The 21,672-nt window shown below is 43.2% G+C and overlaps 1 protein-coding gene across 2 annotated transcripts in view; it reads left to right on the top strand.

Annotated features, from left to right (window-relative positions):
* Positions 1-21,672, top strand: part of CPLANE2 (ciliogenesis and planar polarity effector complex subunit 2) — a 137,629-nt gene that overhangs the window by 96,725 nt on the left and 19,232 nt on the right. Inside the window, exons 1-2 of one of the 2 annotated variants that reach the window (XM_078642839.1) lie at positions 1,206-1,305; positions 18,820-18,986. In XM_078642839.1, coding sequence (XP_078498965.1) covers positions 18,875-18,986 — 112 coding nt within the window. In that variant the 5' untranslated portion in view covers positions 1,206-1,305; positions 18,820-18,874. Of the gene's footprint in view, positions 1-1,205; positions 1,306-18,819; positions 18,987-21,672 lie in introns of those variants that run through there. The other variant, XM_078642840.1, reaches the window with a different exon arrangement.

Raw genomic sequence — 21,672 nt, 5'->3', positions numbered from 1 at the left:
CACTGCGCTACGCTCCCTCAGTGCTTCAGGTCTCACGGCGCTGTTGTACTTTGAATATAATCCACAGCGCTTCAGCACACACAGCGCTACGCTCCCACAGCGCTTCAGGTCACACGGTGCTGCTGTACTTTGAAATAATTACTTCATGCGCCGTTTTAATCTGTTGCGTGTTTTTTTCCAAGTCAGTGAACATCAGATTAACCCTTCTTCTAAACGATCAAAAGCTGCGTGTACTTTCCAAAAAGGTAAACATTTGCTGCAGTTAATATTTCCCAAATAAAACGATGTTGCGCTTACCCTGTCTGCTTTGGAGATCACTGGCACATCCACGTTGGGCCGACCGGTCTTTGGTCACTGGTGGGGCATGTGGAGAGCCAGTTTGCTTCTACTTTGCGCGTTACTTCTTTTCTTATGTTTCTTTAATTCTGGGAGTTTCAGCTTCGTCTTTTCCTGTGATTCTCCAGTTCCATATGTTCAAGTTCAATCAATGTAGATCACGTAGGTTCTCCTCGTCGTCGCCAGTATTGTAACCAGTCTAGCAAACCACATCCCCCTCAAAGAAAACCAACTCTCCCCTCTTCCCCAACACACACTCAACATACACAACACACAAATTCACACAAAGTACAAACAATTGAAAAAAACAATGAATGAAAAAATCCACTAACCCCCCACCCCCCCCCCCCCCATGGCTCTCCTGCCCACGACCACCTCAAAAAGGATGTCAGCGACCGATCACAAAACCACACTCCCCACGACCAGGCCACCAAGAACAAACACGATGGAGCATCAGAAGGCACAGTCCCCCACCCCTCCCCCATGTATAGCTCCTCTCCTAACACGTACGAAGCACACACATGCAGGGAGCTGCGTCTGAATTTGGCCCCTTGATGAAAACTCGTGCTTTCCGAAAAACGAGGAAGCTGGTCTGGGACGGAAATTGAGCAGCTGGGACCGAGAGCGGAGGATCGATGCTGCTCTTTTATAAGAAAGGCAGCGCTATGAATGGGGGCTCTGACCCAGGATGGGCGCGTGCAGATACAGCGTGGAGCTTTCCCCGATGAACTAACAGCGACCTCCTGGTAGCAGCTGCAGCAATCCATCTGTCCTTTTGATGGGCATTGCACTCTCGGCGATCTTCGTTCTTGCCGCAGAACAATGACGTCACTTCCGGCGCTCACGGATAAGCGTAGGCTTTTGCAAGAGGAATCCCCCGGCTTCAGGTATATGCAAAGATGAGAGAGCTGCTCTCCATTGAGGACCTGCGGTTCGAGTCCCAGCCAGCCGGCAGACTGATGGTTTACAGTAGGTGATTTTGGCATTGTGTTCGAGGCAGCTGTGCTTTTTAAAAATGCATTTTAGTATTGGGATGGAGTGAATTCGGCAGTCACCATGACGACAAAGCTTGTTTTCCTTTGCAAGACCTATTCCTCGGGCCGTGAGCAGGTCTGTCCGCAGTTGTTTAATGAGTCTAAAAATCGGATTCCACTAAACTATGTGTTTATGTAAATACTCTATGAAGGAAGTGCAGCCTGGGGGTACAGAAAGTATCATTTGCAATCACAGCAGCGCCTCCCGGCATTCCGTATTCATAAGCAGTTTGGGGGTTTGTAGGGCTTTTGGATTTTAGGGCGTACATGGTCATGTGTAATTTAAGGGTTTAGAGCATGTTTGGGTTTTAGGGTACACGGGTTAATATTAGGGTTTAGGGTGTGTTTGTGTTTGGTGTGCAAGGGTTAATTTGGGGGTTCAGGGTGTGTTTGGGTTTTGGGGTGCAAGGGTTAATTTGGGGGTTCCGGGTGTGTTTGGGTTTTGGGGTGCCAGGGTTAGTTTTAGGGTTTAGGGTGTGTTTGGGTTTTAGGGTACAAGGGTTAATATTAGGGTTTAGGGTGTGTTTGGGTTTGGTGTGCGAAGGTTAATTTGGGGGTTCAGGGTGTGTTTGGGTTTTGGGGTGCAAGGGTTAATTTGGGAGTTCAGGGTGTGTTTGGGTTTTGGGGTGCCAGGGTTAATTTTAGGGTTTAGGGTGTGTTTGGGGTGCAAGGGTTAATTTGGGGGTTCAGGGTGGGTTTAGGGTTTGTTTGGGGTGCAAGGGTTAATTTGGGGGTTCAGGGTGTGTTTGGGTTTTGGGGTGCCAGGGTTTGGGGTGTGTTTGGGTTCTGGGGTGCCAGGGTTAATTTTAGGGTTTAGGGTGTGTTTGGGTTTTGGGGTGCAAGGGTTAATTTGGGAGTTCAGGGTGTGTTTGGGTTTTGGGGTGCCAGGGTTAATTTTAGGGTTTAGGGTGTGTTTGGGGTGCAAGGGTTAATTTGGGGGTTCAGGGTGGGTTTAGGGTTTGTTTGGGGTGCAAGGGTTAATTTGGGGGTTCAGGGTGTGTTTGGGTTTTGGGGTGCCAGGGTTTGGGGTGTGTTTGGGTTCTGGGGTGCCAGGGTTAATTTTAGGGTTTAGGGTGTGTTTGGGTTTTGGGGTGCAAGGGTTAATTTGGGGGTTCAGGGTGTGTTTAGGTTTTGGGGTGCCAGGGTTAATTTTAGGGTTTAGGGTAAGTTTGGGTTTTGGGGTGCAAGGGTTAATATTGGGGTTCAGGGTGTGCTTGGGTTTTGGGGTGCAAGGGTTAATTTGGGGGTTCAGGGTGTGTTTGGGTTTTGTGGTGCCAGGGTTAATTTTAGGGTTTAGGGTGTGTTTGGGTTTTGGGGTGCAAGGGTTAATATTGGGGTTCAGGGTGTGTTTAGGTTTTGGGGTGCAAGGGTTAATTTGGGGGTTCAGGATGTGTTTGGGTTTTGGGGTGCAAGGGTTAATTTGGGAGTTCAGGGTGTGTTTGGGTTTTGGGGTGCCAGGGTTAATTTTAGGGTTTAGGGTGTGTTTGGGGTGCAAGGGTTAATTTGGGGGTTCAGGGTGGGTTTAGGGTTTGTTTGGGGTGCAAGGGTTAATTTGGGGGTTCAGGGTGTGTTTGGGTTTTGGGGTGCCAGGGTTTGAGGTGTGTTTGGGTTCTGGGGTGCCAGGGTTAATTTTAGGGTTTAGGGTGTGTTTGGGTTTTGGGGTGCAAGGGTTAATTTGGGGGTTCAGGGTGTGTTTAGGTTTTGGGGTGCCAGGGTTAATTTTAGGGTTTAGGGTAAGTTTGGGTTTTGGGGTGCAAGGGTTAATATTGGGGTTCAGGTTGTGCTTGGGTTTTGGGGTGCAAGGGTTAATTTGGGGGTTCAGGGTGTGTTTGGGTTTTGTGGTGCCAGGGTTAATTTTAGGGTTTAGGGTGTGTTTGGGTTTTGGGGTGCAAGGGTTAATATTGGGGTTCAGGGTGTGTTTAGGTTTTGGGGTGCAAGGGTTAATTTGGGGGTTCAGGGTGTGTTTGGGGGCTCCCAGCTGCAGGAGGTCAGACGTTTATCTGCAATTCATTGTGCAATTATCCAAGTTTGCATTTTTCTGGAAAACTGAAACCAAAGTGGTGGACGTGCTCTTTAAATAAACAAGCAATTCCTGTTAAAATCACCAGACGCAAAAACATCTTATTGAAAACACAATGGTACCTTTGAAGTATTCAGATGCTTATTTTCAAATCACCCCAAAGTCACAGGAACAATGTCATCTTGTAAAGTTATCGGAGAGTCATTTACAAGTCATCATGAGGAATAATGACACCTTCTGAAGTCAGCCGATACTAATTTTCAAGTCATCCTTAAATCATCACGAATAATGACACCTACTAAAGTCATCAGGTACTCCTTTTCAAGTCATCACGAATAATGACACCTACTAAAGTCATCAGATACTCATTTTCAAGTCATCCTCAAATCATCAGGCTGAGCTTCTGCAGCTTGCTGATGACGTGTAAATGACTTCTAAGGTAGTTGGATGATCATCCAATGACTCTGGGATGGCTTCTAAAGTAATCCTGTTTGACCTGGGATGGTATTGAGATGGCCCATTATCATACATGCCAATAGACTCCATTCTGGTGGGAGACTCAATTGCTGAAGCAGTAAATTGCCATATTTTAGGTTGAAATTGCTTCTGCTTCAATAAAAATCAACGAGGAGAACCCATTCCCCACCGTTTTTCCCCAAATCTTCAATTTTCATGTTCTAAAATGTTGTCATGTGTTCAGTATGAAAAGTTAAAAAAAGGTAGACATTGCTATCTATACCTTGCCTCAACACTACACAACCTGGCAGAGGAAACAAAAAATTCTGTCTGTTGCTTTACAAGTTGGCCAAGAAATAGCAAGAGATATGTGCAGATGTGTAGGAATGATGGCCCTGATGCAAGCGAGAAAAAGGGGCATCCTAAACAAGGTTAGGTAATAAAATACTGGAAAAACTTGGTGCCGAGCACCCCCCCCACACCAAACACCTGATTCTAGGTGCCACTGCACCTGATACACGATTTACAGCTATGTCCGCGGATAAGGAATTGTTTTACTTTCTGGAGATCAGCTTGTATGAGAGGTATGCAAGATATATCAGTCTGTGTCTTTAATTAATAAAGTTACCAGGTTACTTCATCATCAAGGTCGCAATGTGACCCTTCTGGCGCTTCTTTTAACAGTCTAATGTATTCTGGTGTTAGTAACACTACCTCTTGTCTGATCCATTTTAAGACAATGATTTGTTAAAAGCCAAGGAGTAGAGCTTCGCCTCCTTGGTGATGTGTACTGAGGAAACCAATCCAGAATTGTCTGAAATGCCACATATGTCATTCCCTTGTACTTCGCCATTATACATAATACTACTCCTGTCTCTGGAGCTTCCCAGAAGGCAAAACGTGAGTCCTTAATCATGATTATACAATATCCAAATATGAGGGAGGGAGGCATCTCCTGATGACCTTCAGTACCCTTTTGAAGCTTAAAGTTCTGAACTTCTCAAGTTCCTTGCGTGAGTGGGACATCCTGTCCAGCATTCTTCCATGAATTCTTGTCCTTGCAGTCCTGGTTGTACAATCGGTTATTGACTAGTCAATTTGTTGCGGAACCTAGAACTAATTGCAATGCATTTTCTGAGAGTGGATTCTTATTGAAAATCAACCATATTGGATTAATGCGTCAGGATAGAGTGGTAGACTTCACTATCGTTTTCTATGGAACATTTTCAATAAGAATCCATTCACAGAAATTGTATTGCAATTAGTTCTAGGTTAGCCCATTTTTTTGAACTAATTTGACTAGACTATTAAAAGGACTGCATATCTTAGTAAACAGCAAAAAACAAACTGAACCGGATGAGCTACTCATTTAAGTAACTGGGTGACTGGAGTGCTGTATAAATCTTGGTGCCTTCTGCATGCATGTGAAAGTCCATTTGGTGGCTAGGAGGAATTTGGCTGCTGGAATCGTGACTGTGACGAACAGGATGTTTAGGTCTCGCCTGTCGATGCGCATGCGCATCGAGCAAGCGAGACTATAGGGGCTCATCCAGACTTTATCTAACTTGCAAGGAATCGTGGCGATTCCTTGCAGTGCCCGTGACTTTTAAGCTCAATGCGCATGTGCATTGAGCTTAAAAGCGCGTGCACATGCACCCAGCCGCCTACTCTCTCTCTCAGCCTTCCCACAACTCCGCCCCCTCACTACTTGATTGCACGGCCGCTAGGCCGTGCCTCCCCTACTCTCCTCCCCCCTCCTCCTCTCCTCCCATGCCTGCCTGCCTCAACTCTCCGCCTCCCGCCCCCTCCCCCTAGTTTACAACGGATGCATGCAAACATGTTTTTTCAGATTGCAACGTTATTTTCTGCATTTGAACTGCTGAATGCTAAAGCTGACATGGATTGCAAGGAGTGGCGGTTTGCTCGGAGCCGAGTTCAGTCCTACACTGACTGCTTGGCTTCTTTGTTTCACACACTACAGAAAACATGGTGAAGGGAGGGGGAGGGCTTGGAGCTGCGAGGTTTGTCCCCTTCCCCTCCCCTACTCTCCTCCCCCCTCCTCCTCTCCTCCCATGCCTGCCTGCCTCAACTCTCCGCCTCCCGCCCCCTCCCCCTAGTTTACAACGGATGCATGCAAACATGTTTTTTCAGATTGCAACGTTATTTTCTGCATTTGAACTGCTGAATGCTAAAGCTGACATGGATTGCAAGGAGTGGCGGTTTGCTCGGAGCCGAGTTCAGTCCTACACTGACTGCTTGGCTTCTTTGTTTCACACACTACAGAAAACATGGTGAAGGGAGGGGGAGGGCTTGGAGCTGCGAGGTTTGTCCCCTTCCGGTCTGACATCCGAGAACCGGATTCCTGGGTTGCTGTTCGGTTCATTCACTCCAGGATCAACCGTTGGCTGCTGTTCTTGGCAGCGTTCCCGAGGGGGTGAATTTTTAAAGCCATATTCATATTGCATTGGTTGGGCGGGTTGCCATGGACACTGGTAAGTGAGGCTTTAAGTGCAGCGCGCAAATAAGGTTGCTTATCGTAGAATGTGAAGCAGTATTGGGATTTTTGTTGTGGAGAAGGTACGACAAAACGAACGCGTTGGATGAATTCATTTTATTACCTGTTTAGTATTGATTGGTCGCCGTGCAGTGAACTCGAGGTTTGGGTCAAAGGTCGTCGCCAGGGACCAGGCTTTGCATTTCGCGCAATAAAGGCTGTTTGTAGCCATACGCTTTATAAGTGTTTCATGTTGTTCTTTTCTTTGGTGATGAATTATTTAGGCAACTGGACACGATCCCGAGCTGTTTTTTTCGTACCTTCAAAATAATTTTGTTTGTTGGGTAAGAAGGCCGGATGTATTTCTTCCCTCAATCCAGAAACTTTTATTCTTTTTCCAATGCAAGGAGGCACGTGCAATCTAGAGTTGCTTTCGCTTTCTCCTCAAGTTCAAAACAGGGTTGGCTGGTTGGGAACCGCGTTACACACTGGACGTGCACCTCCCCCCTCCCCTTCTCTGCCTTCCCTCCGTCTTGTTTTTTTACTGCCTCATTAGTTAACCGCCCCACCTCCACTTTGTTGTCTAGTTGGCAGACTCAGCTGAGAGGCCAACAACTGAATGGGTGCATGCAATAGGTCTCGGAGCATTTGAGTTAGAGCTTTTAGATTTGTTTATGGCTTTTTTTCTTTGTAATTCTTTAGCATTGCCTACAGGAAACAAAAATGCTAAAGATAAAAAAAAAAAACCATAAACAATTCTAAAAGCACAAACTCTAATGCTGCGAGACCTATTGCATTTCCAATGCTTGTTCTGTGAGTGGTGGTTTTGAATAGGAATGCAGCTAATCTTACATGGTTGGTTCAATGGGATAGGAAGGGTGAAAAGCACAAGGCTGCGTCTCCCAAGTCCTCTTGGAGAATCTGATGCAAATTCTGTGAATGGTGTTGACAGTTGAGGCTGAGTGGGCCAGATGTAAGGGCATGCCAGGTTGACATAGTTGGCTGTTTGCGAGGAGTAATTCTCAGTTGTTCATGACTGTATTTTTAATGCCTCCTTTGGAATTGAACTCAGGTTAGCTGCTTCCTAGGAGGCAGTTTGTCTTCCAGTTTGTCTTCCAAGGAGGCAGTTTGTCTTCCAAGTTCTAAAAACTTTGGCTATACAAACCACGTTTGAGATGAGCCTTAACTTGTTAGTATCCTTGAGTCTACCAAGGCTTTCTTTGGTGCAGGGTGTTTTAATATCCAGTTTTTAGCTGATGAGCAACCAACCTCTCTCAGAAGTGCACTGACCAGTTGTGTTATTAGTTGGGCAATGATTTGCAAGAATCTGATTATGGTTTATTCTGCCTCCATTATGGTATTGATCTCTGCAAGGACTCGTCATTTGAAAACTGAACATCGGTCTTTGTTTAATGCATTCCTATGTTTTGAAAGTAGCCTTTTGGGTGCTTAACCCAATAATCAAGTGAACCTCAATATTCTCAGACATCCCAAATTTTAGCTTAGTGCCTTTGGTGTAGTTCATCTAGCAGTTAAACATATAAATCTTTCCTTGTACCCATCAAATTAGCATGAAAATAAAACAAAGAGATCAAATAGTGACTATGACTCTCCAAGTCATTTTGCGTACAAATTGTTTAGTACGCTGACAATACGCAACTTTTCCTCACATTAGACCATAAAACTCCCAATGCTTTGAGCAATTTTAAGGAATGCGTGACTGCAGTGTTCCGATGGATGCGGGACAGCAGCCTCCAATGTAAAGCCAGCAAGACTGAAAACTTACTTTTTAGGGCCCCCCACCCCAACCACCACCAGGATGTTCCCCTTCCACCCTCTCCTGGCAACAGTAGCGTGTAATCTGAGGGTGAAATTTGATAACACTGTCTTTTATGCCTCAGGTGGCAGGGATAGTAGGTTCCTGTTTTGGCCTGTTAAAAAAAAAAAATTGTATTTTCTTCCCCTAATGTAGTAAAAACAACTGTGATCCAGGCTCTCATCACTTCTAGGTTGGACTATACCAACTCCCTCTACTGGGGGCAGCCTGCCTACCTCTTGAGGAGATTGCAGATAGTGCAGAATGCTGCCTCTCGAATCTTGCTGCGCCTCCCCAGGAGAGCACAAGTTTAGCCATCTGTAAAACCTCTACACCGGTTACCTGTGACAGACCATGTCAGGTTCAAAGGCTTAGTCTTTATTTATAGAGCATTCTATCTTAAAGGCCTGTCTAGTGGATTAATTCCATATCAACCTTGTTTGGTCACTTCGGTCCTCCAATTCTTTGTTGGTAGTCATCCCTCGGTTCAGAAGAAAATACGGGACTGCAGCTCCAATTTCTATCTGGCTGCCAAGAAGTGATGCTCTTCCACTCACTATAACTCCGGGCCACTGAGATCATCTTGCTGTTTAAAAAAAAAAAAAACTCCTCAAGACGCAGCCCTCTGGGTCTGCCCTCTAGTGCATTGATTCAGTAGGTCTAGACCTTACGGTTAGCGCCTGGGCACTCTTGGGGTATCTGTACCGCAGTACAAACCTGTTTATTATAATAATAATAATTGAGTTATAGATCAGAAATACATAATACATTTAAGGCTTTATTACAATAAATCTCCCTTTATCGTGGATTTCCTGACTTCTGAAATTAATAAAAGGCGGGACTTCCCGTTGGGGCCGCGATAGGATTGGCCGGCTGGCCAACCGCTTCCGGGTCGTCGCAGGCAGCGCGGCGGCCCGGCGGGGACTTTAACAAACTCCTGGGCGCTGATTCGCGCACTTGACGGAAGTCCCGCCCCCACGCTTATTTCGTTTTCCTGAGTGCGTGCGCACATCTTATCACTTGTTTTTATAGCATGTACTACTGTTTACTAAGCACTTCCAGAGACTAGAACTAAGACTCGCATCGCAGGTCTACCAGCTCATTGTAAAGATGACACCGGTTACTTCTTAAAGATGTCTCTTTATTGTAAATTACATGACACACCGGGTGGAGGGCCCGATCACCAGCTCAATCAATGACAGATGCAACTGTCAACCGTTCTTCCAACTGTCAGAAGCCAGAACCAGCCTTTGACGTAACTTATGCAAATGATGGACAGGATTGGGACGGGAGCAGGAGAGGGACATAATAGCAAGGGGACGGTAGGGGAGGGGGACGAGGGGAATGACGGAAAGTTAACATCTTAACACATCTCCTTCCTATGGGAAGAAGAAAACAAAGAAGGAACAACAACAGTATAATCTTATAGACCCATAATGACCACTCAATCCCACCATGGTAAGGCCCCTGTGCATATATAGAGTGTATTCTTATTCATGAGTCACATTCAGGAGAGCCTAAATAACTCCTAGTTATTATCAGCACTGGAATCTCTGGTGACATTGTAGAATAAGAGGTTCATACGTTCTGCAAGGGTCAAAGCAGTGACCGGTCCAACCTCCCACTTGGATGAACGACATTCATTAGTGAGTGTTGCTGAGACCTTAGATTTCCGGGACACATCTTCTCCTGTAACGACACCAAGCACCCCTTGAGCACCTTGGGGGTCGTCACGTGGTAAGAATAGCATTGAAATGTGGGCTAGTTCAGTATCCACTACATTGCGTCTATGTCCTTTGATGCGACCAGTCACCTTTTCAATGTCATCTTCTGTATTTGGGTTTGACCAACTAGTAGCCTCATTTCCTTGGTTTTGGACGTTATCAAAGCCACTATCACTTTTCACTTCATGCCGTTCTGCTACATTAGTACTAGCCTCAACTGTGAACAGTCCTTCCTCCAGTTCCCTCAAATGACTTCCGTGGAAAAACTCCGTTGGGTCTACTGGACTGGATGACTCATGTTTCTTTAGGTACTCATCGAGCACATCCCTCCTCCCTGATGCAACTTTATTTGGAGGACATTGGAAGAGATCTTGTGCTTCCCTGCTCTTATCCATCAGCATATCACGATTTACCCATTTAGAATAATTTGCTTTGTGTCTAGTCTTCAAGTATTCGAAACTCAAACCATCTTCCCTTTCTTTAGTCAGACAACCCCCATACACATCTCCTGTGTTTGACTTGAGTCCTGCGAATGCAGCACTTTGCCGCACTGCCCTGAAATTGAAAGGGTTACTCTCATGTTTTCTTTCCGATTGTCCATTTTTGGATTGTGTAACATTTTGTTTTCCTAATTTTTCGCAATTACCATTTTTCCCAAAATTCCCTTCACTGTCTATTCTTTCATACCATTTGCTTGAACTCAACTTATCCTTAAATACACAGTAAGCCCCTTGTTTCTTATTGACCTTGTCCTCAGCTGCTTCTTTTTTCCTTGTCTTCCTCCTAGCAGTCTCCTCCTTGTAAACTAGGCTCATAGATGGTGGCGTTCTTTCATTCTCCATTTCGCACTTTGTCAATTGTATGCTTTTGCAAAGCGCCAGATCATTTTGGTGTTCATTCCATTTTTGATCAAAAGATATTCTCAATTTCCTCTGATCATTCCACCCGAGGATGGAGAGTTGGTTAACTGAAATGTATATAGCACTCCTAGTGCTCCTCTCTTTGTAACATAAGTCCATCACTTTGTACCCTATCAATATAATGTCTTCCCCCGTGAACGATTTCAGGGATACATTGGCCACCTTCAAATCGAACCCATGTATTTTTGCAAATTTCTTACTCCACATGCTCGCGCTAATAACCGTGTAGTGTGACCCTGAATCTGCGATGACTTTAATTTTTATTCCTCCTACTATGATGGCACACTTTGGGTTGATTTCACACTTAAAGTTTTTTTCTTTGCGAACCTTTACACCTATGTACTTCTCATACTTTTGTACTTCCCCCGAAGCCACCTGCTTAAAACGCTCATCAAGTACATGCATGATGTTTTCCAATATGTTTCGGTCAGTTCCTTTGTAGATTCCCTTTCCGATTTTATGATACATTTCACGTCCACCTGCACCTAAACTAAACATTAATATTTCCGCTTTTTCCTCAGGACTAAATGGTCTTCTCACTTCTTCAACAAGGGATATATAATTTTCAAAATACTCTTTCCATTCACTCCACCCTACTTTACTTGCACCTTCCTCCTCCATGAACATCTCTAGTGGTGGTAAATTGTACAAATCTTTTACATCCATTTATTCCAATAAATTCGCCTTTATTTGCCCCAGTATCTCCGTTTCTCACAGTTAGAATTTCCAATGTTCCTAAACAAGGATTTCCAATGAAGTCAGAGCAACTACGATATCCTATGCAGGATAAAACTAGGACGCACGTATATATTACTGCTCTGTTTGTTTTTTGAATGCGCAACAAAACAAATGATGTCACTTCTTTTATCCAATTTTGAATTCACACACACAAACAGTTCTAGGCGCTAACTTATTAAAGGATACAGATTTCTCTTCACAGTAGATTCCACTGTCAACACATTGACCGCTTTAGATTCTGTGCGTGTTCCTTTCCTTCCAATCGATAAAGTTCATACACTATACCTCGATTTCCGTGTCTTCTCTTATTTTCCTTGACACTTTCCCGATGTTCTCCACAACTATCGTTGCACGCAATGGATTAAGTGCGTGTTTCTTTAAATTTCCCGAGAATTCACTTAAGATGGCACCCAACGCGATGACGTCACTCGCGCCGATGCGCAGTTCTCCTCCTCCTCACAAGGCTCCCTTCAAGTTTTCCTCACACGATTAAAATCGAAGTGAGTTTAAAGCCTTATCTTCTTTTTTCTTTACTTTTTTTTTTTTTTTTTTTCCCTTTGTTTACAAACAAGATGTTTTATGTGTCATTTGTTATCAATGTGAAGCCACTTGCTTCCTGCTTATTATTTTTAAGATACATGCGCCCAGGACTTCAACCTAAACGACAGCACACCGGTTCATGCCCACAGCTAGCAACTCAGAATATAAAGTCACTAAATTATCTTGAACTTTTCTTTTCCTGTATTGCTTATTCTTCTTAACACCGTGTTACACTCGCACCTCCGTTTCCAATTTATCTCATTTGATCGTCGAAAGTCTTCCCTCAATGACAGATGACTTACGATAGGTGTAATCATTAACCAAGGCCACTAGATGGCAGTGCGTTATAACGCTCACTTTAAGCTCAAAGGGATCTGAAGAGAATTACACTATCCGAAACTTTTACAGATCACCGATTCATATCAACTATAAATGCAGACCCAGATACACTCGTCCTCTGCTCCGCTCAAATATTCTCAAATTCACCTCTTGAACTCTATTAGGTTCCAGTCCACCTGGGTCTTACTTTTCTTCAAATTGCAAATAACGAGAACGCCCAAGGTTGATACTGTACTTCTCTGGTTTACTCCAATAGCTTAGTGTTCAAGGGATTTCGCAATTTATTCACTCAATTTCATATCCTCAAATTCACCTATTGAGCTCAATTAGGTTCCGGTCCAGTTCACTTGGGTCTTACTTTTCTTCAAATTTCAAATAGCGAGAACGCCCAAAGTCGATACTGTACTCTCCTGGTTTAATTCAAACAGCTCAATGTTCAAGGGATTTCACAATCAACTCACTCAATATAAGTATTGCTGGAATTACGAAGGCTCCTCCTTTTCCTCACTCGTATTCTGCATGTGCGAGACCTCAGCACCTTAAAGATTAATTCTTATCAATTCTCATGTGGTGGGTTCGCCGGCGTGCCGTCCTCGTCGCCAATTTGTAAAGATGACACCGGTTACTTCTTAAAGATGTCTCTTTATTGTAAATTACATGACACACCGGGTGGAGGGCCCGATCACCAGCTCAATCAATGACAGATGCAACTGTCAACCGTTCTTCCAACTGTCAGAAGCCAGAACCAGCCTTTGACGTAACTTATGCAAATGATGGACAGGATTGGGACGGGAGCAGGAGAGGGACATAATAGCAAGGGGACGGTAGGGGAGGGGGACGAGGGGAATGACGGAAAGTTAACATCTTAACACTCATGCCACTCTGTCCCTAGGTATACAGCCCTGATCCCCGCACAGCAACGCGTGCCGTAGGCTGGCACCTCCAGAGCGGCTGCAGGGATTACACTTGTTATGTATCCGCTGGGTAGATAAGCAGCTTAAGTATTTCCATCACAAGTTAACTTTTGGCACAGCGGCACGTTCGTTATCACTAGCGGCACACTGCCGCCTTGTTTCTTAAGCACTCCATGAGAGTGCGTGCATGTTCCAGCTTTCTCCCTCCAAATGTCTGCTCCCCTGCACTCCACGCTGAAAGCTCTCTCTCCTTTGCCTCTCACTCACCCACCTCCCTTCGTTCCTCCTCACACTCCATGCAACTCTCTTGTGTGCTTCTCTCCCAGTCCCGGATCCTGTGATGCTCTCTCTCTCGAGTCTTCTGCTTTCCCCCATCCACTGCTCACTCTCTGTTACTCGCTTCCTCCTCCACCTCATTTGCCCCCACTCCCACCCCTGCGTGAAATGAATACTATCTAAGGCGGCATACGTTTCCCTTCACTAGCACTAGTTTAACGCAACCAACAACTGAAAGGTGATAAGTCAGTCTTTGCAAAGTGGATATCTATCAGATTCTTTTTTTATGAAATGTTTTACAGAAACTCCTACCAAACAGATTTACTCAAAATACAATAGTAAATATTAAAATGTGATGTGCCTTCTTCAAGGACACTACCACCTGCCGACTGTGGCGACATATAGCATCGGCGCCCCAGACGGCCGAGTTTCAAATTAGAATCATAAGAATAAACACGATTGGGCGCTTTTCAGGAAACGAGCACTATCTCGGCGTATTAAGGCACTATGTACCCCAGCCTCGAAGAGTCCACTGCACACGGCCTATAATACTTCTCTGAACCCGAGCTTCCACACTCCCTGGATCGTTCTCACCCCACAGCACATGACATGCTCTGTTTGTCTTCTCCTGTTGGCTGCCTCCTCTCTCGCAGCTAGAGGGCAAGCAGGAATTTGACTAGCAAAGTAGCTGGCATTCTGACAGTGGCCCTGTCTCCATGGGCCCTCACCCCCTCTCCCTGCTAACGCTGGTCGGATGCAGGAACATTGGCAGCTGATGCTGCAGGATGGATGGCCCCGGGGTTGTGCATTGCTACAGGATCCACGCATCTGCACCTAGAGGCGAGGCTTGTGCAGGCACTACCAGAGCTACGGGAGGCATCAGTGTGTCTGAAGGTACATGTGGTGGCCAGTTGCACGACTTGTTCCCATGCCTTCTAGACACATTCTTCTCTGACTGCTTCTCGAAGTAGTGCACTTTGTGGTCCGGAAGTTTGTTTGAACATGTTTACTTGCAGTGGTTTTGGGAACTAAAGTGGGGATTGCATTACATCGTTGACTAGTTCTTTAGGGGACTGCTTTGTCTGCATATCTGAAGACAAAGTGACAGAGATAGGGAAAAGATGATAACAAGCATTTGCAATGCAATAGGTCTCGCATTTATGCGAGTTTAAGCTATTGGCATTGTAAATGACCATACCTTTTATTTATTTAAAAAAAAAAAAACTAAATAAAAGGCATTGCCATTTACAATGCCAATAACTCAAACTGTCGTAAATGCGAGACCTATTGCATTGCAAATGCTTGTTATAAATAGAAACTGAAAAATGGCAGTGAATATGTTTAACGGATAGATTTTTTTGTAGCTGCAATAACATCACATGTTTGCCTCTCTGGATTGGTCAGCAGGTTTCAGCTTCTTCGTACACTATATTTTTGTTAGGATTCCCCTTTGAAATGGATCAAAAAAAGAAAGAAACACTTTTGCTTGAAATGCCCTTTTCTAACATTTTTCTTTTCCAGTGTGCTACCTCTGGATGGGGAAAAAGTGCAAAACTTGTAAAAATAAATAAAGCAAAACACAGTGGTCTCAAAGTGGCCAGATTGGTTTTATTCACACCTAAACATATTAGCACCACTTTACAGAGTTTGCCGGCGAAGCACTACTTTAGTTTTCTCGTCTTTCTTTTAACAGCATTGTTTTCCATGGGTGGGGAAGTGCACCATTCCTGGAAGTACAGTAGGTCGTTGTGATAACAAAGGCAGACGTTAAGGGGACACCAGGCCTTCTTATGTTGAAGTATCCTGGCTGGGAGCTAACCTGGCAAAGTGGGAGGGGAGATATGGGGGAAGGGGGGTTGCACACCTAAAAGCAACAGAGGGAAAACAAATGCACACAGCTGATCACTTCACGGGTACTTAAGAGAGCCATTCTTTTGACTTTCTTCAGTCCCTGCATATAGAAGATAGGCATGTACTGTAGTTAGCCGTGTTGGCCTGTCCCAGTATTTACACAAATAACAATATAAATACCACAACTTTTATTTTATTTCTTTTATAGCATTATTCATCCCAATGCAGGGGGGATCGGGTCAGAGCACTTAACATCGGGCGTAGACATTATACATTGACAATAAATAATATGTGTGTAAATCACTGTGTAAGATATGATACATAAGACAGTCAGGGTTACAAGGTGTAGGAGCCTCATGTCCGTCATAGCTCACTATGCTATATTATAAGGATTATAATTTATGAATTGCAAGTAACAAAAGGATCTCTTTGTTAAAAGTAGTAACCCATTTACCAATTTACATAAATCTATCTAAACCTATAACAACCAAGTGTGGATTGTCTATTTAAATAAATGTGAAAAAATACTAGGTGCAGCTTCTTTGTTTGCTTGCGACAAAAAAAGTGTGGGTAAATACAGATAAAAGGACCAAAAAATAAATCTGTAAACATACAGACAGAAATGTTTAAAACATAAATGCCATAAAACCGGGAGCCCTAATAATTGCCAACTTCTTTCACCATTTCATATGCTTTTGTTCCTTCAGCTGGTGATTGATTTCCCTCTCTAAGCCTATGCACAGGTTCGGATTTTGTAAGGTAACTTTCCCATGTTGTCAATAGATTTTTCCAAGCTCAAAAAATCTCCTCAAATTTCAACAAACGAATTCGCAACAACTAGTAGCAGTGCAGCTCTGTTGAAGGTCAACCTATCACAGTGCAGCTTATTAACTCACCATTTGGAACACTGCTTTGCAGTGATGTCTCCCCAATGCCAGCACGGCTTCTGACTCGACAATCAATCCCAGCAGGATTTATTCATGAACAGGAAACAATTACAAAACTCCTTTTTATACTCCAAAACTAAATAAACCCCATGTCTGTTTAACTTAGGAAAGCGCAGTCAAAATAAAGCCTTAAATTTGATAGTTCTCCAACCAACACAAATGATAACAACAACTCCTTTACAAATAGACATCCCACTTGCAGTGCGCCCTGCTTCTTGTGCTAACAAGAGCAGGTTGCACCAACCCAAATGAATACGAACAGCATAGAAGAAGACATTGTTCGCTTAGAATCCCAATGTGTAAACAGCGCTTTGCTCTATACATCACTATAACAGACAATCCAAATAGAGCGAGATCTTGGATTTCAACTAATCTGTTAACATCTTCAAATCAATAATCTGGACACTTAATAAACATTAATAAGTGGTCCAAAGTAGAATACACACACATATAGTACATCAGTACAACAATAATGAATCCACCAATTGAACCCATGAGTATCATCACAAACCTAAACAACTCAAAACAAAAAGGAAATCCGTTACCACAATCTTGTCTGAAACAATGCAGACTTTCTCAATTCAGTTTTTCTCGTTGATCTTATTTACACTCCAATCTCAATCAGAAAAGTACAGCCAATCCAGCTTATCACTGCAGAAGTATCCGATATGGGGTAATTTGTCAAAACTGTTTTCTACCCAGGGTTTTTGGAAGCATGCTCAATATTCACAGGAGAGTTTTTATGGGGAGAGGGGCCCCTTAGAGTAAGTGCTCTAATGTTAACCATCCTCTGCGACCAAACCTTTTTGGGCGCTGAACCCCAATAATCAAGTGCACCCCAATATTCTCAGATGCGTCAAATTTAACCTTAGCACTCAGCACCTTCACTCCTATTGATTTATCAGTTAGCGATATCACCCTCTTTTCCCTTTTCCTTGTTCCGATCAAATTAGCAGGGTAATTAAACAATGTGATCAAACCTGGGGTGACTCAAGTGAGTTCTAGATCACATGTAAATGTAAAGATTCATTACAGGAAATCTCATAACGCATTACAGAAAATATAATGAGAAATGCCATTAAGACTCGGATACAGAAAATGCTAAATCTGCATCAGAAATATTAATTATAGTAAGCAGCTATGATCTAAGTTTGTGTCATACCCGTAAAGAGTTCTGACCTCACTCCATTTAAGGAGAATCTCAATAAAATCAGCAGAGTTTCTGGAGTAAAATGAGAAGTCCCTCCCAACCCATAAAACCAGTGTTTTTAGACATATTTTATGCAAAAAAATTGGCAAAACTGCAGAATCAGCATGGAATGATCATGGTTAGCTCACGTTGGGGAAAATCCAGAATAAACAGCGTAGCAAAATTCAGAATACAGGCTTTCTAAGCAGAGGTTAGATTGATGTGGCACCTGCCATGTCAATGGAAAAACTGTAAAGCGAGAAAGTTTGCAGTGGGTCTCTGATTGAGAGGGGTAATGAGGAGGAGCATGGTAAATTAGAAAATTAATAAAATGTCTCGTTAGAAAATGCGACATGACTAAATTAGGTTTTAAAGCTATCTTAAAATAACTTTTGCTTGTCGTCCAATGCACAATATTATAATTTCACCTAATGCGATAACATATAGCCTACAAATTAGAGAGTTGCATAAATAATTTGTCACACAGATTTGCACATTTAAAAAAACGTCCACAGCCTTTGTAATACAAATAACTTTAGTGTACAGTTCTTCAGTGATAGGGCGTGCAGTGCTGAGGGTCCTCATTGACATCTTAAGTGCTTTTGTATTGGGCATTGGTTTCAAAAACTAGATCAGATCTAGGTATGATTTATTAATGCACATATTGATCTTTTTAAGATGATGATGGTCTTTGTAGAAATTTGAAGATTCATCTTGCCACTTTCTTTGTAGAGAGAATGTGTCCTTTTCTGTGCTGAGGTAGGTGTTACCTTCTTGTGTTGAGGCAAACTCACTCATTTTTTTTTGCAAATGCAGGCTCACCCTTTCTTTTGTTGTATAAGCGCCTTGTGTTGAGGCTGTTCATTCCTTCCTGCGCCCAGACATTTGAGCTCTTTTGAGGCATCTTTTTTCTTCATGTACTTAATCACTGTGTACCTACACTCCAGAGAAGTTGTCGATTCAACTTTTAGCCGAGAAGAGAATGCTGCTGATTTTAAGCTGATAGCACAATTCAAACATCTCATTTAAGATGGGCCATGTACTGACTACAATATAATTGAATGCAGAAAAGAAATTGGTGGGTCTCCCAATACAGAATAGCTATGGTAGCAACATTGGTCATGTTGTAGGAAAAAGAGGTTCTTGAAAATTCCAGTGTCCTTATTTAGGAAAGTGTGTACACTTGCTTTTCATATTACTACTGTCTTTTTTTGTCTCTCAACAGTGAATGCCTGCACTTGGGAAGACTATGCCTAGCCGAAGGTCGTTGCAGTGGCGGGATGGCTGCATTTCTGATGCCAGGCTCTGTGATCGTCACTGACTGGTATAGGTCCAGTGAGGGCAAAGAGTTCCTGAGCAGCATAGTACGCAAAAACAAAAGGAAATTCTTCGGTAAGCTTGCAGCGACCAATTTGCTACACCACAGTGTGATATCATCATACTTTGCCGTAGAAGCGAAGTAGGCCAGTAGTGCGAGGAATGAGTGACACTTTATTTTAGCGTATGTGATAATTTACATATGGATGCATGTGAACCTATTGAAGTATGTGAGAAGTCAGTGAGAATCTATTGTAGTACATAAGGCCAATGATGTGGGGATGAGTGTGAAATCTATGAATTGTGTTAAGCCATGCACAGAGAATGATTTAGATGATACTAAGCTGAATGAAGCAACTCATTTGATAAATAAAAGAGCACCGAAAAGTGTGAATATGTATGGAGTTTGTTCGTTGCTACTTCTAAGCCAGTGATAGGAAGTCATGGGGTGTGGAAGGAATCCATCGGAGTGTGGTAGAGAAGAGACAGGCACTGGTTAGGGATATACTGAAGGATGTAAGAGTGTTATGAGGACAAAATCCATAGGAGTAATGTGAAGGGTACGTGAGCCTGGCATGTGGAACTGGTACACTTGCTTACAAGCAGAAATGATGAGGCACGTGGGAATGAAAGCTTAGAAGTAGCATCCGGTTGTTCAGGAGTGTTTGACTGGTATCTGCCTCAGCATTTCCTAGTTCACCTCCTGAGTGGTATGTGCTCCAGAATTGAGTCCCATGGAAGCATGTTTAAGATACAGGATCCTGGGTTTGGCTTGCACAACTTAATTTCTAATATTTCGATATGTGGACATGTGTGTGTTTGCGCCATAGGCAAACATCACCAAATACGCAATATGTACTTATACTGTCTATTTAATTTTACCAGCCATATAAAAGACATGTACTGCCCTCGTCCTGCACCACTTTTTATTCATGTATTTTTTAGGGTAATTTTTCACTGTTTCCAGTCTGTGTTTGGCACTTAGTTCTGCTAAAAAAACTTGAAGCCCCCACCCTTTCAATTAAATTATTTGCCCTTTTGTAATTTAACAAAAGCCCATCTACAGTATTTTCATTATATACAAATGTAATAGTTTGGAATCCATATGCGGGTTATGCAGCATATTTATAGAAACATTCTGTTATTGTTTTGTAATATGTTTTGTGCACTGCATATGTAAACTATACTCTAGCCTGGCTCTTTTGCATCCAGTGCCATAGTGGTTAGAGACTGGCAGCTTTTTGGTGGAGTCTGCCAGTCAGTGTAAGCTGTCTGGTTGCAAAAGACATATTGTGGGCTTAAGAAGAACATATAATGGTTGCTGCCCGTCCATTGCTTAACTTGGTTGGCTGTGCTATCATGCTTAGTTGCTATCTTCATATTGGATGTCTTTTTCTTGTTTCAGCTTGTCCAATTTGTGTTTGACCCTTCCATGGAACATACCATCTCTTTGACCGTCTGGCATCAAAGCTTGCGTTTATGGAACTATTTTTTTCTTTTTGTTTAAGCATTCCATGAAAGTGCATGTGTTTTTCAGCTGTTTTCCACATGTGCTTTTCTTTTCCCCACTCTCTCTTGCCCGAGTGCTTCTTTCTCACACCTGCACCCATGTCCTTCTGCCCCCTCACTCCATAAGAGGCCCTCAGCACTCAACCGTGCTCTCTTTCACCCATGTTCTCTCTCCATAGTTTTTTTTAAATTAGCATTATTTAGTTTATTTACAATAAACAAACATTAGCCAAAGTAAGCTTCATAATTATAACATCCATCCTTCCCCAACCCCCTTCACCCCACCTCCTCCCCCAGTGGCACCTCTGTATTCTAGTCCTGCAGTAGTACTGAAAAATGTCTTTGGGAAACAGCAAGTTTGTATCCTCAGGGTAGTCCATTGCAGCCACACATCTCATGTTCTTCCCATCTCTGTAACTCATGCACTCTCCTCTGTTATCCTTTATCCTCTTTGTACCAGCCCACCCACATTTTTCCAACTGTCTGGGGTAGTCTCTACCCTTGTAAATAACCTTTTCCCTGGCATACACTCCCCATTGTTGCTTCTCCCACGCTCGCCTTGTTCTCCCCCCACCTACAGTGTTGCTTCTTTCCCTGTATTGCATCACCCCCGCTTCCCAACTCTCTCCCGCAACCCACTTATCCATTATCTTTTTTAAATGCCTTTCGGGCTACATGCTAAAACAGCACTTCCTTGTTATTTTTTTTTTAATTTATTGATGAGCCAGTAATATCTGTCGTTTTGTAGACACATCCATGAGTATTGAATGCATGGACTCTTCTTCAAAAGCAGCAGTGGTCCCATCTTTTAACATTTTTGTTTTGTAGCCATGCTGGTCAACATGGCTAAAAAAACATTAGCCAAGCCAATAAATCTTATAGGCGTAACCTATTAGCTTTACTTGTTTTATTTTTTCATTATAAAATAGTATTCAAGTGAGCATGCAAGTGGGTTGTCTTTCACAAACGTGATTTTCTGGTTTACAATTCATTGGACTAGACTTTTATTACCTTTAATTTATAGGTTAAGAAGTATAGTACTCCAGCATCACCCCTTAGGCTAGCATTATATGTCCTTTAAGCTTATGTCTTTCATTACTTTGCATATATCAACCAGAGCAGGCCTCTGTAGAAGGTGGGCAGGGAGGAGGCTATATTGTGCAAATGAGATGTGTGCCTCCTGACCATCGGATACGCATGTTCTCCTTGTAGGCTGTAGGGATTCACCAGTAGATTATTGTCATCAAGAGCT

Source organism: Lissotriton helveticus, chromosome 5_1 (assembly GCF_964261635.1).
Source record: "Lissotriton helveticus chromosome 5_1, aLisHel1.1, whole genome shotgun sequence".
NCBI lineage: Eukaryota > Metazoa > Chordata > Amphibia > Caudata > Salamandridae > Lissotriton > Lissotriton helveticus.
Note: the sequence above shows the minus strand (reverse complement) of the source record. Positions and strands in the feature narration are given on the sequence as shown.